This window comes from Petaurus breviceps, unplaced genomic scaffold (assembly GCF_028583685.1).
Source record: "Petaurus breviceps papuanus isolate PSGF00001 unplaced genomic scaffold, PetGlider_PUasm1.0 224, whole genome shotgun sequence".
NCBI classification, from domain to species: domain Eukaryota; kingdom Metazoa; phylum Chordata; class Mammalia; order Diprotodontia; family Petauridae; genus Petaurus; species Petaurus breviceps.
Window position 1 is genome coordinate 9,663,728 of NW_027185887.1, and position 23,829 is coordinate 9,687,556.

Below are 23,829 nucleotides of genomic sequence, written 5' to 3' on the forward strand. Positions count from 1 at the left end.
AAACATGATCAGCTAACATCTTTCTTTGCGATGACCTTAAAACCATATTCAGAATGCACTATTTAGAGGCGGCTAGGTGGTTCAGTGAATAGAACACTGGCTCTGGAGTCAGGTTTGAGTTCAGATTTGGCCTCAGACACAACACAAAAAACTAGCCGTGTGACCATGAGCAAGTCACTTAACCGCAATTGCCCGGCCTTCCCCCCTTCAAAAAGCAAAAAAAAAAAAAAAAAAAAAACTTGAAAGTCCTCTATTTCACTGAATGTCCATTTTTTCCTCTGAAGTATTAGCATAAATTTTAGCCATGACAATTTCATGTGGCATAGAAGCTTTTATTAACTATTGGGGACTATTTTCCATATTAATGAGTTTAATTTTACTAATTAATGAGATTTCCTATGTGTCTCCTATGTCTTCCTATGAAATCTCATTTATGCTAATTAAATAAAATATTGAAAATTTAATTTCTTGAAAATATGCATGATGAGATTTTCTATGTGTCCATATTTAGGGCCACCACCCCATCCCAAGTTTTGCTGGGTAGGTGTAGTGGCAAGCACCCCCAGCATCCCCAGGGTGGGATAGGTTCTTGGATCTGCTTTGATAAAGGAAAGCAACTCAAAATGGGTTAACAAGCTTACTTGAATCAGTCAAATATGTATCATTTACCTAGTTCAGGGGGAAAAGGTCAGCACCCCGAACTTCAGAATACACAGACAGAATTATCAAGACAGAGAAACAGATTAAGTAGATAGTTTGCAAACTGTCCAACCATTACATCCATACCAAATCAACATCTGGGTTTTTCAAAGCCGTGGGACTCTCAACAACGGCTTCCCAGAGTTTCATCTGATCAAATCACAGAACACTTCTCAAAGTGAGCCCCAAAACAAAGCTACACATCAGGGCTTATATAGCCTTCTCCTGGCTCAGAGAATGTAACAACCTTATTGACCCACTGGCCAATCAAAAAGTATCTACTGAAAAACAAGCCTCCCACCAGGCTTCAGGTGCACTTTAGCCTAGGGGCAGGGAAGATCTTCAAATTTACATTCCCATTCAGCCCCAAGATCTTTCATGCCCATAGCATACTCAATTTACTTTTGAATTAACACTAAATATCTCTTAGGTCACGTTTTCAAGATACAGAACTAAAGTTACCAAAGTGGCAGCTGGACCTTAAACAAACACAAAGTACATTGCATTATCACCTCAATTCAAAACAAGAGTCCAAATAAAGTTCTCTTGGGAAGAGGGGGGTGTCCTTCCCCTCACACAGCTCCAGCCCCTGCTTCCAAGTACAGAGCCGGGGTTGGGCAACAAAACCAACAAGGTGGGGTCCTTGGGGGTTCACGGCACTTCATCCCACCCACCATAGTCACAAGTCCATCCTCCCCCTGGGTCCCAAACTGTGGGATGCAGCCAGGAAACACTCAGTGCCCCTGCTTTGCTGCTCAGTTCTTATCTTTTCCTGTGGCTGAATTCCAAACTCCTGGATTCCTTCTCCTGCAGGCGGCAGCCGCTCCTGGCTTCTGCCCAGGTCCCGATGCAGGCAGCTCACCATTCCTGCTCTCAGCTCAGCAAAGTCTGCATGCAGGTCATTCTTCTCTCCTGCTCCATGGCTCCACAGAGTCACAGCTACCACAACTGGGAAACAAACAATTATCCCAGTCCCCATACTTTCCTTTTACTCTGCAGATCCTGTTCATGACGCATTTTGTAGCAGCAAGCACCCCAGTGTCCCCAGGGTGGGCTGCCAACACAGATTCTTAGATCTGCTTTGCTAAAGGAAAGCAACTCAAAATGGGTTAACAAGCTTACTTTAACCAGTCAAATATGTATCGTTTACCTAGTTCAGGGCAAAAAAGGTCAGCACCCCGAACTTCAGAATACACAGACAGAATTATCAAGACAAAGAAACAAAAGTAGACAGTTTCCAAACTGTCCAACCATTACAGTAGGTGATTCTTAGTGTTAATCCTAGCTCCTGACCTCCAGAATATCATATCCTGAACCCTTTGATCCCTTAATGGAGAAGCTGCTAGATCCTGTGTTATCCTGATTGTATTTCCACAATACTTGAATTGTTTCTTTCTTGTAGCTTGCTCTGGAATTTGGCTACAATATTCCTAGGAGTTTATCTTTTGGGATCTCTTGAAAGAGGTGATCAGTGGATTCTTAACAATTTCTTATTTTACCCTCTGGTTCTAGAATATCAGGACAGTTTTCCTTGATAATTTCTTAAAATACGATGTCTGGGCTATTTTTTGTGTTTTTTTATCATGACTTTCAGGTAGTCCAGTAATTTTTAAATTATCTCCCCTGGATCTGTTTTCCAGGTCAGTAGTTTTTCCAGTGAGATATTTCACATTGTCTCCTATTTTTTTATTCTTTTGGTTCTGATTTAGGATATCTTGATTTCTCATAAAGTCATTAGCTTCCATTTGCTCCATTCTAATTTTGAAGTAATTATTTTCTTTAGTGAGCTTTTGGACCTTTTCCATTTGGCCAATCTGCTTTTTAAGGCATTCTTCTCATTGGCTTTTTGGACCTCTTTTGCCATTTAGGTTAGTTTATTTTTTAATATTTTAAATTTTTTAATTTTAATCCAGTATTTTTTGGGGGTCTCCTTTAGCAAGCTGTTAACTTGTTTTTCATGATTTTCTTGAATTGCTCTCATTTCTCTTCCCAATTTTTCCTCTACTTCTCTCACTTGATTTTCAAAATTCTTTTTGAGCTCTTCCATGGCCTGCAACCAATTCATATTTTTCTTGGAGGCTTTTGATGCAGGAGCTTTGATTTTGTTGTCTTCTTCTGGTTGTATGTTTTGATCTTCTTTGTCACTGAAGTATAGTCTTCACTTTTTTTTATGCTGTTTGCTCATCTCAGCCAAATACTTGACTTTTCAACTCTTTGTCAAGGTAGGACTCTGCTTCCAGTGGGGGTGGGTGTACTGTCCCAGGCTTCCGGGTTTTTCTATCAGCTGCTCCATCCTCCACCGTCTGTGGGCCCAGAGCTCTGGAAGCAGCTGCTGCTGCTGCCACTGCCACTTCAGGACTGGGGCCAAACTGCAGTCCTCTTTCACCCAGTTACTGACCTATTCTGTCTTTGGCATTTGTGGGCTGAGAAGCCTGGGAACTGCCAGTGATTCAGGCCTGAAGAGAATAATTCCTTCAAAATTAGATTAGTGCAAATGGAAACTAATGACTTTATGAGAAATCAAGATACTATAAAACAGATACAAACAAATGAAAAAATAGAAAACAATGTGAAATATCTCATTGGAGAGGTGGCTAGGTGGCACAGTGATTAAAGCACTGGCCCTGGAGTCAGGAGGACCTGAGTTCAAATATGGCCTCAGACACTTAACAGAAAACTAGCCTTATGACTTTGGATAAGTCCCTTAACCCCAATTGCCCTACCTTCCCCCCTCCAAAAAGCAAAAAGAAAAATATCTCATTGGAAAAACCACTGACCTAGAAAATAGATCCAGGAGAGATAATTTAAAAATTATTGGACTACCTGAAAGCCTAGAAATCATCCTTCAAGAAATTTTCAAGGGAAATTGCCCTGATACTCTAGAACCAGAGGGCAAAATAGAAATTCAAAGAATTCACCTATCACCTCTTGAAAAAGATCCCAAAAAGAAAATAATTTCACTTTTGGCTACTGCCTCCCCCAATCCATCATCCCTTCTATCAGTTCTCTACTTCTGTTATCTCCCCCTTTTCCCTTCTTTGGATTTTTATACCCAAATGAGTGTATGTTATTCTCTTTTTGAGCCAATTCCAATGACAGTAAGGTTCAAGTATTATTTGCTAGCCCTCCAATCTTTCCCTCCACTATAAAAGTTCTTTTACAGTTTATGCCAAGTAATTTAGCCCATTTTACTTCTCCCTCCCCCTTCTCCCAGTGCACCCCTCTTTCTTGCCCCTTAATTTTTTCTAAATATCCCATCATAGTCAACTCATACCCATGCCCTTTGTCTTTATATTCTGCTTCTGATAAAGTTCTTAGGAGTTATCTTCCCATGTAGGAATGTAAACAGTTTAACCTTACTGAATCCCTTATGATTTTCCTGTTTGCCTTTTATGCTTCTCTTCAGACGTGTTTTAAAGATTTTTCTGTTCAGCTCATCTTTTCATAAGGAATGCTTGAAAATCCTCTATTTCATTAAATATCCTTTTCTTTCCCTTGAAGGATTGTACTCAGTTTTGCTGTGTAGGTGATTCTTGGTTATGATCTTAACTCCTTTGCCTTCAGGAATATCATATTCCAAGCCCTCTGATCCTATAATCCTGACTGTTTTAGTTTTTTGGCTGTTTGCAATATTTTCTCATTGACTTGGGAGCTCTGGAATTTGGCTATAATAGTCCTGGGGGGGGGGGGTTGCTTGGGGGTGTCCTTCAAGTAGAAACTTGAAGGAAAAGAATATTTAACATTTGTGCCCACTAATTGATCAAATAAGAACTGTACTTGGATGAACTAATTCTAGTTTGAACTCTGCAAATCACTTGAGACCATGAGAAATTGTTCGCTGTTTTTGTGAGGCTGACTCCACAAAACCTTGCAGACACATTGCATTGAGAGAATGAATAAGTCACATCTAGTAAATACAATATCTCCTAAAACAATGTTTAGTGGTACCCAGTAAACACATGTGGATTAGTAATGAAAGAAGGCTAATAAAATTTTTGAGTCAGAAAAAAGTCATCTAATCCCTTTCATACATGAGCAAGAATCCTGCCTGACAGGCATCCCATTTCTGAAAGGCAGCTTGTAATACTTTTAAATATAGCTCTTAAGTTTTCCTTCTGAGCTCAAATAGTCCTCTTAAACAATTTGGTGCTTTGGGGCCCTGGCAAAAATATACTTAACTCCCCCATCCCATGAAATCTTATTTAAATACTTAAAAGATAGTCGTCACATTCTCCACAAGTTTTCTCTTCTGTCACCTGAACTTAGTTCCTTCAACCAACTTTTGATTGGCATATTCCTAAATAGAACTAACATTTTAAGGTGGATGTCTAGGCAAGCCATCTCTTCATTCTTCAACTAATCCGCATGGCAGTATGGCATAGTGGAAGGAATATCAGATGTAATCAGGAAGGATTTGTTGGTAAATAGAAAGAACTCTGTACCACAAAATGCTGTCTTACCTCTATGCCTCAGACTGCTAGTGACTAACCTAAAATGGAGTTCCCAAAACTCAACAATACTACAGATTTTGTCAGGCTTTGGACAGAAAGGTACAATTTTGTTCTGAACCATGTTTCCATTAATGCAATTGATTGTTTTACTGTAGGTATCTATGGCTTTTATTGGCATGAGTATTCCCACTGAGGGAATCAACAACCTTTAAACACTGCCTACAATACCGAGGCCGTGAGGATGCAAATAAAAAAGGTAGTCCCTAGCTTTAAAGAGCTTGTGCTTTTCTTTTTAAGATTTTGAACATAGACAACTATATCCATACACATGATGAGTTATATATGAAACTATCCCATTCTCTTAAAAAAGCAAGTCAGATTTTTTATAACTACCAATTTTTTATATTTGTCATCTTTTCATTTTTCACTGCCACCATCATTCAAGATTTTATCACCTATCATCTATACTATTTTAATAACCTAACTAGTTTCTCTTCCTCTATTATTTCTTCATTTAGATGGATTTTTTACACTACTTCCAGATTAATGTATATAAAATAGCTATGATTATGATACTCACACTATGAAACCTCTCATGGGTCTCTGTTGGCTACCAAGTAAAATAAAATACCTTAATTTGGTCCCTAGGGCCTTCCATTATTTTGTCCCCATTTACCTTTCCAGTCTTGTTTTCTTCTGTTCTCCCACAGGTACCTTATATTCCAGTCAGAAAGGGAACCTTTTCCCTGAAAATGGCTCTTGACTTGCTTCTCTATCTTTGCTCATGCTATTCTATGTGCTGGGAACGGTTTTCATGACCATCTCTAACTATGCAAATTCTAACCATCATTCAAGGCCCAATTTAGAATGTTATCTTTCTTGAAACCCTTCCTTGGTTCTCATATCTGGATGTGCTTTCTCCTTCCAATTTTCCAGACTTTTTACTACTTGTGTGGTGCTTGTCTGCCTTCTTTAATCCTTGATAAGAGGAACTGTAAGCTTCCAGATGGGAGGCATTGGGTTTTTCATGTCTTTGTAGACTCTCCCTGCTAGCATCCCACCCTACCAAGCATCCAGCCGAGTGCCTCCCCAGTAAACAAAGTGTTGAATCAGATAATTAAACATCATGTTTAGAAACATCAGTTGAAACTTTCAGGTCAATGTAAAAAACTCTGTAGGTACTGTAAAAGGAAATAAACTCAGCTTTCCTTTCAGATCCTTGGATAAACCAGAAAAAGAAAGTAAAGTATGTTAGCTATATGATGCAGCTAGGTAATAACATTATGTAGAGTGCTGGATTCAAGAAGACCTGAGTTCAAATCCATCCTTAGACATTAGCTGTGTGACCCTCACTAAGACACTTAACCTTTACTTGCTTCAATTTCCTCATGTAAAGTAAGGATAATAATAGCACTTTCCTCCCAAGGTTGCTATGAGCATTAAATGACATTTAAAAAGTGCTTTGCAAACCTTAAAGTGCCATATTAGTGTTATTATTATAAGACCCAATAATACTGCATTTCTTTAACTGATGGTGTTTATATTAATTTTTCTTCTTTTAAAAATCCAGTTTTACATATAAAATTTAAAATGTTATTTGTGAAATCAATTTTATGTTTGTTATTGAAGAAAAATATCCAGATTCTAGAAATATGTTCAATAAAACAAAATCTGGAGGAAAAAAAGTACCATCCTGCATGCCTGTGCTGAATGGCATGTGAAATATGATTCAGTGCCTGACTAGATATGGTAGGTTAGGTGAGGTTTTATTCAACAATAATGATAGCTCATCCTCAGGGTGGAGTGCCAAAGCCAAGTTGCAGTGGATAGAGTGCTGAGCCTGAAGTCAGGAAAACTCATTTTCCTGAATTCAAATCTGGCCTCAGACACTCACTAGCTGTTGTGACCCTGGGCAAGTCATTTAGCCCTATTTGCCTCAGTTCCTCATCTGTAAAATGAGCTGAAGAGGAAATTGCAAACCACTCCAGTATCTTTGCCTAGAAAACCCCAAATTGGGTCACAAAGAGTCGACAGAACTGAAATGACTTAAGCCAAAGTTGAGACTAGTTTGGGGAAGTGGTGGGGGGTAATCTGTGGGAGAAACATATCTAGGCCTGGAGGATAGTTTTTTCCTGCTAGGGGAGAGGGGAATAGCTGGGCAATAGCAGGGGACCTGGCAAGATAGCTTTTTAGGGTAGGCCTGGTTTCCTGATGGACAATGATGCTGCTGGCACCTTCCCACGTGTTTGTACAACCTAGAATTCTTGAGATGCTTTGGTTAGACAACCTTTGTTATTGATTAATCAACTTGGTGGCAAGCCTCTTCAAACTTTGCTAGTCTTCAGAGGAGAGAAACACAACTCATTTCTAGAGTGTACTTGAAGTCTTTAGAGCTCAGCAGGAACTACCTGGACTTGCACTGTCAGAGCCCAAAGAGACACAGATAAATTGTAATGAAACTAAAGTCAGACTTTAGTGGAGGAACTTACTGTATTTCTTTTTCTGGTTCTAGGTCAGTATTAATTCACTGAGCTTTTATTAAAACCCTCCAGGTCTCTTTCATGCAATGTGTCATGTAAACTCCATCTTTTCTCCACCTGTACTTGGAACATTTGATTTTTTGAACCGGCCTCTACATTGATGTAAATTGGTCTAACCTGCATATATACAATGTGTGTGTGTATGTGTGTACACTAACATACCATAGTATAGCATAGTGAGTACAGTGCTTGACCTTGGATAAGTTACTTAAAACCTTAGTCTGTTCATTTGTAAGACTCAAATGGGACAATGTGTACAAAATGTTTTACAAACTTTAAAGTGCTATGTTAATATGGAAAGCTCTCAAGACACTGGATTAATTTATTATAGGCCTTTAATAAAGAACTGCCAAAAAGATTTACTGAGAACAAATGTGGACATAGTATCAAACAGTAACAAATACTTAGAAAAGTATAAAGTCCTAATGACTTATCCTGGTTCTATTTGCACTAGTATTATTTACAATTACTTACAAAAGAAGGGACTCGGGCACCTATTTGTCCTGTTCACTGAAAGAACAAGCTCTGCAATGGAAGGTGAAATCTATTATACAGAAAGGACTGCATCTCTTAGCTGCTGTAAAGGAATGATAGAGCATATCACTGGATTTGGAATCAGAATATGGGGCTTACTACTGGTAAGGCCTCGGGCAAGTTGCAACACTTCTGTGCCTCCTTTATAAGGGAGTTAGGCTCTTCCAACTCTTTAATCTTATTTTGTGTAATTCTAATTGGGGATTAAGTAATTAAATCACATTTAAACTGTTTTAATTTTGATGCTCTTAAATTTTTTCCTTGAGTTGGGAGTTTCAGAATTTGACTGATATTCCTATGAGTTTTCCTCATATTTATAGGATCTCTTTTAAGTGGTGATCGATGGATCTTTTCTATTTCTACTTTCTCCCCTTATTCTAATGCTTCAAGTCAATTTTATTTCTTGTATTATTCTATCAAGATTTTTTTTATTTTAACTTTCAGTTAGTCGAATTATTTTTGTTTTCTCTTCATGATCTATTCTCCAAATCTGTTTTTGTTTCACTTTCCCTTCTATCTTTTTAATACTCATATTTTGTTTAATCATTTTTTTTAAGCAATTGGGGTTAAGTAACTTGCTCAAGGTTACACGGCCAGTTTTTGTGTGTGTGTGGGTGTTAAGTATCTGAGGCCAAAACCGATCCTGGGTCTCCCTATTCCTGGGCCAGTGCTCTTACTGCACCACCTAGCCACCCGTTTATTCATTTCTTGATCTATTATAATTTCACTGGCTTCATTTTGCCCAATTCCAATTTTCAAAGTGTCATTTTCTTCCTTAAGATTCTGGACTTTGCTTTTATAGCCTTGCTTTGATAATTGTGTGTTATTTTTTTTTTGTTGTTTTGTTTTCCTCCATCTCTGTCATTTGATTTTTAAAGTTTTTTTTTTAAGATATTATATGAATTCTTTTTGGGCAGGTGTCCATTTTAAGTTACTCTTTGGGGGTTTCTTTACTTCAATATCCTCCTCTGAAAATCAACCCTGGTCATTTCTATTCCCATAATAGCTTTCCATGGGTGGATTCTTTCTCCTTTTTTTCCTTTCTCCTCTATTTTTTGTGGTAATAGCTTAATTTTTGTAATCACCCCTAGCCCTGGGGTATAGGAAATGGTGCTTCTTGCCCCAGATCCTTCAGTTCTCCCCTCCACTCTGGAATCAAAGCCAAACCTCCAACCTCCTGTAAGTGCCCACAACCAAGGGCTTTTTGCCCCACTGCTTCTGCACTCACCAGCATGTGCTGGTTCCTTCTAGCACCCGCTGCTCTTTGCAGCACAGCTGGGTCTGGTGTTCCTTATCAGCAGGGGTTCCCTCAATCTTCCTGGGCTCAAACACCCAACTCCCCTCACCATGAGAGGGACTGGGGGGTAAAAGTTCTGGTGGCTGGGGCTGAGGCAGCCTCTTAAACCAACTAACCCCAGGACTTCCCAACCCATTGTTAGAGGGAACCTCATCTGGGGATTTTCCTTCTGATCTTCTCAAACTGTGAGGCCCCTATTCTTATTTATCTCCACCCACACTTTGTTAGCCCTAAGGTGCTATTTTAACTCTTTTGTGAGGGAAAATCTTGAGAGCTTGGAATTTTCTGACTTACTTCACCATCTTCCCAGAATCCTCTCAATCTTATTTTAAGAATGCAAAGCCTACTCTTTAGGGTGGAAGGTAAATTTTTTTCTCTTTTGCTCATATAAAAATCTTCCACTAACTAGTTTTGTGACTTTAGTTACTTTGAAGCCCAGTGCAATTGTTTCTTCATCTGAGATTTGGGGACCTGACCTCCATGGTCCTTTCTAATCATCTAATGTTTCTATGATCCTTTGACTTGAAAGAATTGTATGATTTTGCTAAAATATTAGCTAAGAGTTCAACTGTGGAATTTTTTTTCACATAAATCTTTTATAGAAGTTCTTAAATTTTATTGTTATCCACTGAGGAAAAGGAAATCTGTATCCAAGATAAAACAAACTTCTATAAAAAGTTTTCTATGTTCTTGCTGTATTCAGCACTTTCAAGAGAAAATCTATGCAGATAAGCCTTCAATTTTCATTGAATTTTATAAGTCAAACTGTGTATCCAGTTATTTACAAACTAAAAATTATAGCTATAGCTGTCTCAATATAATTTTCAAAATTAATTAAAAGTCAATAGTCTTGCATAGTTTACAATTTAAAATGTATAAAGCTTAACTCATGTTAATTTACAGTTCATTAAAAAAATAAACTATAGGAAGACTGTCCACCATTAAGAATGCCAATAAATAATACTTTTAACATTTCAGTAGTTTTTTCTTTAAGACCTTGTGAAGGTAAGTCTTAAAAAAAGTAATACTGTTGACACATAAGGATGGTATAAATATAAAAGTAGCAATTTTGATAATTATAAGGAAATGTTTACTCATTTTACTCCCCCATTTAAACAGATTTTAGTTTAGAATTGGAAGACATGGAAAGTTATGCATTCTGCACAAAATGAAAAATACTGTTTTAAAATGCAGTTTGCTGAATATACACAAAACCTTAAATATACTAAATAGTAGATATGTACTATAATAATCTCTTCAAGATAAGAACTTCTTTGATATAAGTCTTTTCCTAAGTAACTGTATTGTGCAACATCATGCCTGAGGTCCTTCTTTGCAACAAGGAAAATAGTCTTCTGTCCTGAAAAGGATAGGAGGTTCATAGACAGTTTGTTGTTGCTTTGTAGAATATGACTTCTGAAAATAATTGTAAAAAAGAAAAATTATACATATCATAGGAAAAGGTAACATGGTCTCTTTTTAACAAAAGCTTTTGTCCCAATTGTTCATTAGTCTTCAAATTTCAGATTTATCTTTGATCTTGCTTTAAAAAAAATTATCTGTCACAGCTTACAACATCTCTCATGTGTTCTCTTTTCAGCCAAAGAAGCTAAGCAGTTACTTAATTCTAAATTTTAAAATTTCTTCCACTCCAGTGCATTTCATTGGTATAAGGAACTACAAATTTAAGGCTATAATTTAATCTACTGTGGGCTTTTAAAAAAACTGTATGCAATAAAGTCAAACTTCTAAAATTAATAACTTACATTAAGGAAGGATGGCACATTAATTGTGTGCAAAAGTTTCTTTAGTGTGTTGGGGAATGTCCCAAGTTCTGTTTCTGCTTTTATCACCTGCTCCTCCATTCTAGTCACACAATTTCCAATCATTTTAACAAAGGCCTAGGTAGGAAGCAAAAACATGTGGGAAAAAAAAAATAGAAGGCTTTTCAGTATTATCTTATGTGTGTGGCCCAATTCTGCAGGTGACTGCAAAAGTTAAAAACATCAGAAACTAATAAGCCTGCATGAAAGAATACAAAATTTCTCCTGCCTGCCAATCCTATTTACATAAATGTCTGGATGCAATTTTTAATGTTGATTTGTGTTGAATCACAAAAGAAAAGGTAGAACAGTTTAATAAGTGGCACTGATTAATTATAGAATCTAATTAAGATAAACATTTTTGAAAGCTAAAACCTGCTTTTTTATGACAAAATGAAGTCCTGCCTTGCATAATTTCACCTATACAATGTTTTGGCTCTTACAAATACACACAAAAAATTAATTAATACTAAAAATTAGTTTTAATGAAATCCAGAAAAGAACATTAAGTCACCCATAAAACAAGTGAAATTAAACTAGTATTGATGCCTTTGGAGTCTGTAGTTTGTGTATATCTTGTAATATTTTATCTCATATCCAATTAAGAAAATCAATCTTCAATATTCTTTGAGCCCCAAACTATTTTCTGTCCTTAACCCACTGTTTTCCAGGATCTCTAACTAAATACTTAGCTACCATGTCATAAAGAACCTTGTAAAAGTTAAGCCCTAAACCCAATGTTTTTCACTGATTTCTTCTGAGAGTAGAAAATCATCTTATTTTCCATTTGTTTTCAGGCAGTCACCAAATTTGACCATTCCCCCCATTAACATCTCTAGGATGTTGTCCTTTATTCTTAATTCCTATAGTTAAATTTAGAACTTCTAAAGTATAATAGCCCACCTTGATAAGTCCTAGGATAGTGAAGTTTTTCAACACAATGAAATGTCCCTTTGAAATTTATTATAATTCATTTTACCTATATGTCAAAATTTGAATGTTTACTGATTACTGGTTGTGTACTGATGCTATATATTGGTTGTCTTAGCTGAGACCAACTTTGTACCAACATAAAGATAAATGACAGGTAGTTTTAAAACAAAACAGACAACTAAATAAATTTTCAATAAAATGCTAGCCTATAAATACAGGAAAACATTAGAAAGTTGATGCTTCCTTCAAAAATTAATTTCTATCATATGTACTTTTAAAAGTCACTACCCACCTCCAATTTGTCAATCTTTCTATATATCTCACTCATTTCAGTAGCTTTGGTGTGAATATGAGGTACACTTTCATTGACTACTTGTGAGGAGTCACTTCGAATCTAAAACAAAATATAAATGATAGATTTTATTTTACCACAAAGAATACTAGAGAAAAACATGAACACCATTAATAAACTGCATATATATATATATATACATATGTTGAATTTCCATTCCTTGGGTTATCTGTGAATTCGTTAGTGTGGATATTCCTCACCAACGATACATATTACAACCTGTTCACGCCTCATACTGTGACATCCCAGCAATATTTCTTAGGCAGTACACCTCCAATGTGCTGATGGAAACGGAAAGCTGACACTTTTCTCCAGTTCTCCATATTATATAGGTACCAGTGCAGCATACAGGCTGTTATCTATCCTTTGCTCTTATTACATGGTTGGCCTGTGTGTTCCTTCCCATTTATGTATTATTTCCTTGACAACACTTTAAAATCTTAATTTCCCACTCTTTATAAGGGCACTGTACTGGGTCCTGGTGATACAAAGACAAGAGACAATTCTTGTTCTCAAAAGTTTATGTTCCACTGGAGAGGTATCACCTAAGAAAATACAGTAACTTTAGTAGAAACAGCACTTAAAAGCACTAAACAATGCCTGGAAAAACAGAACAGCAATTGAGAGCATCATGACTGTTTAAATACAAATGCCTATTTATAAACATTTAAAGAACAGCAAAATGAGTTCAGCCAAAACATACCATATCTAGCATCCCAACAAATTCATCAACTCTGGTTAGTAGGTCTTCGAGACTCCTGTCTAAAGCTTCTATCTGTAACACAAAAATAGAATGTTTAAACTGATGTTTCCAATTGACAAGATGAGTTTACTGAAGGATTAATAAACTTTTGGGACAACTTTCTCATCAAGTAAATATCTGGATAGAAAATACAATAAAAATGACTTACTTTTCCATATACTGATTTTTAATACTATGTTACTCTATTTCAAGTGATTTGTGTTTTTCATTAATGTGGAGTGCCCTTAACAGATCACAACTCCTCTGTCCCTTAAGTGATTAAAAAAGAAAATTCATCATGTGGTAGCTGATCTTAAGGTATATCAGGGGTACTATGCTAATGAAATCAAAACCAATTCTAAATTTCATATGAGCAATAACAAAAATAATCATTTATCAATTTTAACTTTCAATTAGTATGTTTCTCATTTTATTAAATTGTATTTAGCTTCCCAAAAATATTAAGGACCAAAAACTCTCTCTCTGCTTACAAGCATACTGGCCTATTGATGTTGAGACATTATCAATACTACAAAGAGGCCATAGAGTAAAACACAAGTACTGCTTGTATGGTACCAAAAGGATACTTAGGTCATGGCATATTAGAAGATGGGTGCCTAATTGATAATATTCACTATACAGCTATAAATATAAATTTATCTTGGTTATTAGGCAAACTGGACCCTACTTTGGTGGGAAAACTTACAGATGTGGCCTTTAAAAAGGATATACTTTAGAGAATAAAAGTCTTATCCTAAGCATGGGAAAACTGCATGCATGTAAGATAGGAAAGGTGCCTAGGTGGCACAGTGGACAGAACACTGGGCTTGGAATCAGAAGACTCATCTTCATAAGTTAAAATCTGGTCTCAGACACTAGCTGTGTGACCCTGGGCAAGTGACTTAACCTTGTTTGCCTCAGTTCCTCCCTCATCTGTAAAATGTGCTGGAGAAGGAAACAGCAAACTGCTCCAGCATCTTTTCAACAAAAAAAAAAAAACCCTCAAATGGGATCACAAAGATTCAGACGCAACTGAAAAAAAACTCAACAACAAAGAAGGTATGTCCTAAGAAAGATTGAAAGTAAGACATGGCACAAAAGAAGGAAAGTAGGGTGTGATGAATAAGGAAAGGGGGGGAGGCTGTATTAGAGCCTATTCTAGACCATCTCAAAATACATCAACATGCCCCAAAATAGCACTAACTAGAGATAGGTGAGCTGACAAGTTTAAAACCACAAGTTAGGATCTGAACCTACTACAGAAATATAGTAAGGAGAAGTTAATGCAGGGTTTCCAGTACAGAGGAAAAATCCCTTCAAATGCAAATGGTAGGAATGGAAAATTAACCTTGACAGCATATCAAACTTTGCTAAATGGCCAGGCCCAGAGAAATTACATATTAGAGGAGTCAAAGAATCAAGGTATCACCTCAAAACCACTGTTGGTAACTTTTGAGAAACTATTAACAGGAAAGGATAAATGGCTAGTAGATTCTAGAAATTACAAGATTGTAATTTTGACCTTGTACTCCCAGGAATTCTAAAACCCTAAGTTCATTGAATGGATGAATTGCTGATGAAAAAAAACAAAAACTGACCTTAAGCCTCAACAAGAGGCTTATTAAAGAGTTGGTTTGTGAGCATCTAGGAAAAGATAAATAATCCCTAAGAAAGACTGGGTTCACTAAGAACAATTGAGTAGAAAGAGGACTGGAATTTGAAGTTCAAATCCTAGCTGCTTACTTCTTTTATTGTAATTCTGGGCAAGTTGCTATCTCTCTGGGCTCCAGTTTCCTCTTCTACAAAAGGATAGGATTGACTAGTAAGATCTCTTCCACACCCTTTTCCTCCCTTCCCTTTCCCCTCTATGGACAAAACATTGTTAAGTTTGCCTTTGTATCCCTTGAGTCTAGCAATATGCCTTGCATAAATAACTCCTCCTTACCAGTTCTAAATTTTTTGATCAATACATTCCATAGGTAGCAAGAGAAGGTCAGACCTTAGAAAAATATCTATGTAAGATTTTGGCTCTATGTAGGTTCTCATTTGAACTTTGAATCCCAGGAAGACTAGGAGACTGTGACCACAGTCCAGCTGAGAGAAGGGTACAGATGTAAGACATGCAGGAGCATGTCTTTGCAAAATTGAGAGGATGATGGTATAACTCTTATTTCAACAGACATAAAATTTTAAGGAGGATAGAGATTTGAGGGGGAGGGATGATGTTTTTGTTATGAACATGTTGAGTCAGAGCTGTTGACTAGATTTGACAAGCAGGTACTTGTTCAAGAAGGATCAAGTAGAATTTAAGAAAGTTAAGTCTTCAACCTCTATATGGGAATCATCTTGATCTTGGTAGAGACAAGAATTTATATATTTTGTAAAATATTAATGGACAGCATTTAAAGTTTAGTATTTCTTTCTTTGTAGCAATAAAAATATTATGTCCCACTGTCATATATACATATATACAGGGCTATCCACAAAATGCTCAATGGATCATAGAGACAGAAGTGCCTTAAGTGTCACCTCGTGTCTCCCTCATTTTTCATAGTAACTGAAGCTCAGGAAGGAACTTGTTCAAGGTCATATAGGTGATAAAGTGATAGGAGTCCAGATTCAAGCATTACCCTCTCCAAATCCAGTATTCCTTCTACTATATGCCTCCTGAGTTCTCAGAGGTAAGGCATAAATATTTTACAAACTACTTGGTTGGAAAACTAGCTTAACATTTAAAGAAAAACACAATAGCTTAATATAGTACAATCGTCCTTCAGTTATTAAGTCTGTTTGGGGGAATATTTTATTATAAACTTAATACCCATAACAATACAATAAGAAAAATTTACACAGACACAAAAACAGCTTGTTAGATACTAGGCACTGCCACCTTCCACTTCTATTTTAGTTTTCCACTTCCATCTCTCCTACCTAGTGACTAAAGTGCTGTCTCAAAGTTCACCACTTTTAACTAGAGGGCCTAGGCTCTAAAAAACTTCTGCCGGTCATGGGGGCCACTCTGGAGTACTGAGAAATGGAAATGCTTTTCCCGTTGGCTTCCCTAACCATGTACTTCCTCTGAATGGGGGAGGTGGGACTGGAAGCAGTTCAGGTTTCCCAGGCTTGTTACACATCATTTCCCTTCACGGTCTCCAAAGTCCAACGACGCTGACCTGCCTGTTAGCACCTTTGGGCTTTTGCACAGGCTGCTCCCCTTGTCTGAAATATGCGAGCAATTTTAAGCTTCCGTAGCTTAAAACCGCACCAGGACTTTGGGACACACCGTCTGGAGCACAACAGGCGCTCAAAGAATGCCTATCATTCTTCTCGCCTCACCCCTACCTCCTGGTCTATAAAGCCCTGCTCCGCTAACAACTCCTAGAGGAGGCCTTCCTCGATCTCACCCGCGGCTAGCGCCTCCCACCCCACCACCCGGTACCAGGTGTGCACACACTTAGGTGTACAACTCTCTCAGCCGCATATAAACGAGCCAGCCCCCTGCCTCTGCTAAGCAGGAAGGCATTAATTATGGAGTGCCTGTTCTGTGCCAAACCTTACGGAAACAAACAGTGAGCGGGTCTCCACAGCACGGCCCCCAACCACAGGGCACGCTCGGATAACTGGGCTCGCCTCGCCTCCCTAATACCGAGGGTCCGAGATACAGCCTAGGTGGGGGTCGCAGGGCGCAGTTTACGGCGAAGACATCAGCAAATAAAAGGCGGCGGTCCGAGCACAGCCTCCCCGGGGGCTTCGGGCAGTGTCCGGCAGGCGCGCGGGGTGGGACGTGGGGGGGAGGCCCGGAGAGGAGGGCTGCCCTCCCCGGGCCCGCTCACCTCCGGGCCGCCTCCCTCCCCGGCCGCCGGCAGCAGGCAGGCGGCGTAGCCAGCGGTCGTGCGGCGGAGCAGAGGCAGGTTCGAGCCGACCGCGCCGCCCGAGACTTCGCGGTCCCGGCTGGGCCGCCGCCGCCCGCCGTCCGCCTCCTCGGCCGCCGCCGCCGCCGCCTCCTCCTCTTCCTCCTCCCAGAGTCCCGAGGCACTGCTGTGGCTCTGAGACACGTTCCCGCTGTCCCCGCTCCAGGCGGCTCCCGGGGGCTCGAGCTCCTCCTCCAGCGCCAAGCCCTCACGCGGCCCCGGACCCGCGTGACCCCGCTCCATGGCCTCGCCGCAGCCGCCTCCCGCGACGCCGCTTCCTCCCTTTCACGCCCACCCGCAGTTCCAGTGTAGGATCTCGTGGGCGCGCACACCGGAATCCTCTTCCCCCGCCCCCCTTCACTGGCCACACCCACCCGGAGCGTAGACGCTCCCGGGGAGCTCCGTCTGCCCCTCCCCCATCTCCCCGCCCCCCTTAGCTGATGCGTGTTACGTGCTGGGGAGGGGCCAAAGGGAGAGCCTTTGCAAACTAACCAGGGCTCTTAGTTTGGATGGGTCTTAGAGGCTTTAAAGGACCTGAGAGTAATAATGATGGACTAGATAACTGATAAAGCACTGTGGGGCTAAAGCATTGCCCTTGTGGATGAGTCTGCATCAAGAGATGGAGAGTCTCTAAGTAAGTAGGAAATCTCTTGCACTCACCTTTCCTTGCCCACTAGCCCTGGCAATAGGTAATTACAGAGAACAACTATAATAGCTTATATTTGGATACCACCTCCCTCCGCCTCATCTTCCCCCGCCTCATCTCCCCACTGATTTGAAGGGCTGAGGAGTGGAGCTCCAACTAGATTTTCATCTCACTGCACTTGCATCTGCTGCCATGACTGAAGCTCCGTGAAACAAGGATGCCCCTCCCAGGATAAGTTCATCCCTTCTAAACACCACCACACCGTTAAGTCAAGTCCTGATGGGTGCCACCGCACAGTCTTCCACCGCCTCTCCGCTCTGATTAAAGGGTGGAGTACCAAACTCCTCCCAATACCTTGCTTTAGAGAGGGCAGAAACTGGCCTTTCAGCTCAGTACTTTTGCATCTGCTGTGAATTTTCATCACTCGTTTTTCTTTTTAATTGTATCACCACTACTTAACACAGTTCCTTGGAAGAAGGAAGGTTATGCAGCTATTACCCCTTAGTGATAACTATGACAATAGCTGACCCTCAAATTCAGGAAATTCCTAAATTATTTTATTTAGTCACCACCCTGCAGTGTTGGAGAAGTCTATTTTTCCTGTCAGGAATGTTGAAGAGCTCTTGAGTCTAATTAAACTTTTCCTGAGTTGATTAAATGCTATATGCATGGCATTGTAACGGCCCTGAGGTATTCAAATCTGAAAAAAAAAAATGGCACAATCCTTGTCATCAAAGTGTTTTTCAACGCTTTGTTGTAAAGGTGAGTTATGATGTATATTAAATATGATACAAGGGAGAATTCAAATAAAGGTAAGGATCCTAATAAGGGTAGCTGGGTCACGAAATAGAGTGCTGGACCTGGAGTCAGGAAGACATCTTTCTGAGGTTAAATCTGGCCTCAGACCCTAGCTGTGTGACCCTGGGCAAGTCACTTAACCCTGTTTGCCTGAGTACCTCATCTGTAAAATGATCTGGAGAATAAAATAGCAAAACCCTCCAGTTTCTCTGCCAAGAACTGAACAACTTTAGAAATCCTAATAGTGCTACAACAAAAGTTGAGAAGGGAGAGAGAATAGCATTTGTATAAGCTAAGGTGAGAGGAACTTTACCCTCTTCAGAGACTATTTCCTAGCTCCTGGCAAAATCTATACAAATATTCAATTTCCATTACTTTCCTTTATCTTTTTCAGTACTTCAAGGATTTTTTCATTGATTTCAGAACTCTCCTCTCAGATGTGTATTGGAAACCCTCTACAACCTAACTGAGGTCCTTTGACAAAAATAAAAGAACCAGATTAACAACTTCTCAGCTAGGGCTAGGGCTATTGGTGGACTAGACTGTAGTAACTCCATTGTAGTTGGGCCAGAGAACTAAGGAACAGAGGGAAAAGGACACCAGGACAGAAAACTGCATATAGGGATTGTCTGTGCAGCTCTCCACTAAGACATAGGAAAAGAACACAACATCTAGATGGGGCCAATTCTGACCACTCAGAAGTCAGTTGGGGCAGAAACCTAGGTTGGTGAACTATGAGTTGTCCAGTATAGGAGGAAGCTGAGATCTTTGACATCTACCCCCATCCCCACCCTCAGGAAACTGCAATCAGAGAAGGGAGTCAGAGTGAATAGGGGGAAAAAATGAGGGGAAGGGGAGAAGGGAGACAAATTACCAAAGATCTCAGGAAGAAGAAAACTCAAAAATCTTGAACATAAGCAGATAAATCACCATGGAAAACAGTAACAGCAGAAGGAAATATGTCTTCCAGATAAAGTAAATTAATTCAGATATTTATGCATAGATACAACAAAGGAAAATGATCCAACTCTATGAGAAGGATCACAACACATTGTTTTTGAATGATTCAAAAGAGATATGAGAATTATAAAAGCAGAATTTGTGTCCTGCACAGCAAAACCAATGGACAGAATAGAAAAACTGGAATATGTAATGGCAAGTGTCAATGAAGAAATACAAGAGAAAACACCCCAAACAATAGAAATGTGGGAGAAATTAATAAATGCACTGGGTCAGGATAGCAACAACATAGGAGAGACAGCAAAGAGGTGAATAGGAAACTTCTTTCTAAATGTTACACAAGAAAACAAGGGAGAAGGCAGAAGCTAGTGACACTCACCTACAGGTGAATCAGTGTTTTGTTGTGGGGTGACATTATAGCATGAGAGGATATATGAAGCAGGGGAGGAGGGATGTAGAAGGATGTGTGATTTCTGAGGTCAAGTCAAGGGTGAGCAATGAGGAGAAGATAGTACCTATGGTAGCTTAAAATGAAGAGTGGGTGAGCAGCATGGGTGGGGAAGAATTGAAAAAGGGAGGAAAAGAAGGAGGCTTTACTTTGGTGGTGGGAGGGAGTTGCACTAATAAATGTTCCTATGAATGAAGTGAAATGGTCTGTGAAGGGAGATATGGATCATGCATTGAGTGTGGCCTGAAGGATTTTGTGTTTAAAAAGGCTACTCATCCTGCTATGGAACTCCTGGGGGCAACTGATATCTGGGGGAACCTGAGGACATAGACCTGGGGAGAAGATTTTGAGGCAAATTGGAAAAACAGGTAACCACGGGAGGATATAGATCCTCAGTGGGCTGTTTAATCTAGGATGTGGTGAAGGACAAGCTGTACCGTGGAGTAGTGCCCTCTCTGACACCTGCAAAAGTTGGCATTATTTTGGGAGTGAGGCACAACAGGAAAAGGGGATGCATAGGACACACTCTTCAAGGTCAGGGAAGAAACTGCCTAAATGGGAGAGTCTAGAATATAGATACCTTGGAGATTTTGATCCAAAGCATGGAGAATTCAGAGAAAAGAGAGAGACCAGATAATTATAGGGGTAATGGATCGGAGACCATGGGTCTAGAATAGAAAGAAAGAGAGGATAATGAAGAGAGTGAGAGAAATCCTTTTTGGAAAGGGGTACAGAAAGATGAAATTTTTAAAAATCAGTGAACAGAACTAATTGAAGGGAAGGAGAGGAAGGAGGGAGGAGAGGAATTCTATCACCAGATAAAAGCAGTAAGCATAAAGGAAATAAAAGCAAAACCCCAAAGGGAAAGGGGTAATAAATGAGAAGACAGGATTAGGGATAAGGGGAAGAGAGCCAATGGGAACAGAGCAACCTCAAAAAAGATTAAGGTAAACTGGAGGAACATGTACTGTGTCTGCAGAAGAGGGTGAAAATCATAACTTGAAAAAATTAGAGACAATTGGAGGAAAATATAACCCTAATTTATAACTTAGAATGTGAATGGGTCAAACAATCCAATAAAATGAAAAGGTGCGGCAGATTGGATTTTTTTTAAAAAAGCAAAATCCTATAAACTGTTGCTTATAAGATACACATTCAAAAAAACAAAGACATGAAAAACAAAATGGAGGAAATGGGAAAAAATTAACCTTGCTTCAAATGAATCTAAAAAAACAGGAATTGCAATCGTGCTATCCATGCAAAACCAAATAATTTTTTTTGTATCTCCTTCACCTCACCTATCCCTGAGATGGTAAGCAATTTGATATACATTATACATGTATAATCATGCAGAACATATTTCCATATTAGTCATATTGTGAAAAAAGACACACACCAAAAGAAATAAAACCATGATAAAAATAAAGACATTGCAAAATAGTATCCTTCAGACTGTATTCAGAGTTCTTTCTTTGGAAGTGGATAGCATTCTTCAGCATGAGCCCTTTGGAATTGACTTGGATCATTGTATTGCTGAGAATAGCTAAGTCATTCACAACTGATCATTGTGCAATGTTGCTGTTACTGTGTGTATTGTTTTCCTGGTTCTGCTCACTTAACATTGTATCAAATCAAGTAAGTCTTTTCAGGTTTTCCTGAAGTATCCTACTCATCATTTCTCATAGCATAATAGTATTCCATTACAATCATATACCACAGCCTCTTCAACCATTCCCCAATTTATGGACATTCCCTCAATTTTTGATTCTTTGCCACCACAAAAGGAGCTGCTATAAATTCTCTTATACAAATGGGTCCTTTCCCCCTTTTTAAAAATCTGTTTGGGATACAGACCTGTGGTATTGCTGGACCAAAGGGCATGCACAGTTTGATTGCCCATTGGGCATAGTTTCAAACTGCTCTCCAGCATGGTTAAATTACTTCACAGCTCTACCGTACTGTATTAGTTTTCCAATTTTTCCACATCCCCTGCAACATTTATAATTTTCTTTTTCTGTCATATCAACCAATCTGATAAGTGTGAGGTGGTATGCCAGAGCTGTTTTAATTTTCATTTCTTTAATCAATAGTGATTTAGAGCATTTTTTCTTATGACTATAGATAACTTTGATTTCATCTGAAAACTGGGTGTTCATATCCTCTATCAATTGGGGAATAACTTGTAGTCTTATAAATTTGACTCAGCTCTCTATATGTTTGATAAATTAGTACTTTATCAGCCATTTACTGTAAAAATTGTTTCCTAACTTTCTGCTTTCCTTCTAATCCTGGTTGTGTTGCTTTTGTTTGTGCAAAATCTCTTTAATTTAATATAACCAAAATTATCCATTTTTTTTCTCTAGTAATGCTCTCTATCTCTCATTGTCATAAATTCTTGTCTTCTCCATGGATCTGACAGGTAAACTATTTCTTGCTTTCCTAATTTGCTTATGGTCTCCCCTTTATGTCTAAATCATGTATCCATTTTGACCTTACTTTGGTATACAGCATAAGATGTTGGTCTATACCTAGTTTTTGCCATAATGTTTTCTGGTTAACTCAGCAGTTTTTGTCAGATAGTTAGTTCTTGTCCCAAAAGCTGGGGTCTTTCAGTTGATCAAACATTAAATTACTGTGGTCATTTACTGCTATGTCTTGTGTACCTAATCTATTCCAGTGACTACTCTATTTCTTAGCTAGTGTGATTTGATGATTACTGCTTTATAATATAGTTTCAGATGTGATATGACTAGGCTACTTTCCTTCACACTTTTTTCATAAATTCCCTTGATATTCCTGACCTTTTGTTCTTCCAGATAAATTTCATTATCTTTTTCTAGCTCTATAAAATAATTTTTTGCTAGTTTGTTATGGCACTGAATAAGTAAATTAATTTAGGTAGCATTGTCATTTGTATTACATTGGCTCAGCCTACCCATGAGCAATTGATATTTTTTTCCACTTGTATTTGTGTGAAAACTGTTTTGTAAATGTGTTCATATAGTTCCTGGGTTTGTCTTGGCAGGTAGACTCCCAAGTATTTTATATTGTCTACAGTTATTTTAAATGGCATTTCTCTTTCTCTCTCTTGCTGCTGGTCTTTGTTGGTAATATATAGAAATGCTGATAATTTATTTGGGTTTATTTTATATCCTGCAACTTTATTAAAGTTGTTAATTGTTTAAACTAGTTTTTTAGTTGATTCTCTAGGATTTTCTAAGTATGCCATCATTTCAGCTGCAAAAACTTTTGTTTTCTCATTGCCTGTACTAATTCCTTCAATTTCTTTTTCTTCTCTTATTGCTTTGGCTAACATTTCTAGTACTGGACTGAATAATAGTGGTGATGATAGGTATCCTTGTTTCACCCCTGATCTTATTAAGAAGGCTTTTGGTTTATTCCCATTACAGACAATGTTTACTGATGGTTTTAGATATATACTAGTTATCATTTTATGATTTTTGTTTGTTATTGATATGATCAATATGATATTGATATTATGTTTATGAATCAGCTCTGTATTCCTGGTATAAATCCAACCTGGACATAGCGTATGATCCTTGTGATTTATTGCTGTTCTCCTTGCTACTATTTTATTTAAAAATTTTGCATCAATATTTTTAGGGAAATTGGTTTGTAGTTTTCTTTTTGTTTTAGATCTTCCTGATTTAGGTATCAGCACTAAATTTGTGTCA

At 38.6% G+C, this 23,829-nt stretch overlaps 1 protein-coding gene across 3 annotated transcripts; it reads right to left on the reverse strand.

The window, feature by feature from the left end:
- Positions 1-292: 292 nt before the first annotated feature.
- On the reverse strand, positions 293-17,624 carry BLOC1S4 (biogenesis of lysosomal organelles complex 1 subunit 4). Of its 3 annotated transcripts, none has more exons than XM_069095032.1 (5): positions 17,205-17,617; positions 13,333-13,404; positions 12,570-12,671; positions 11,288-11,422; positions 293-3,155 (listed from the first exon to the last, which is right to left on the reverse strand). In XM_069095032.1, exons 1-5 carry the CDS (start codon positions 17,523-17,525, stop codon positions 3,150-3,152), a joined length of 636 nt encoding a protein of 211 aa, XP_068951133.1. In that variant the 5' UTR covers positions 17,526-17,617; the 3' UTR covers positions 293-3,149. The 3 variants fall into 3 exon arrangements, with proteins under 3 accessions (XP_068951133.1, XP_068951132.1, XP_068951134.1); XM_069095031.1 differs by lacking the exon at positions 293-3,155 and adding an exon at positions 8,008-10,937 and having other exon boundaries at positions 17,205-17,605; XM_069095033.1 differs by lacking the exons at positions 293-3,155; positions 11,288-11,422 and adding an exon at positions 8,008-10,937 and having other exon boundaries at positions 17,205-17,624.
- Between the last annotated feature and the right edge of the window lie 6,205 nt (positions 17,625-23,829).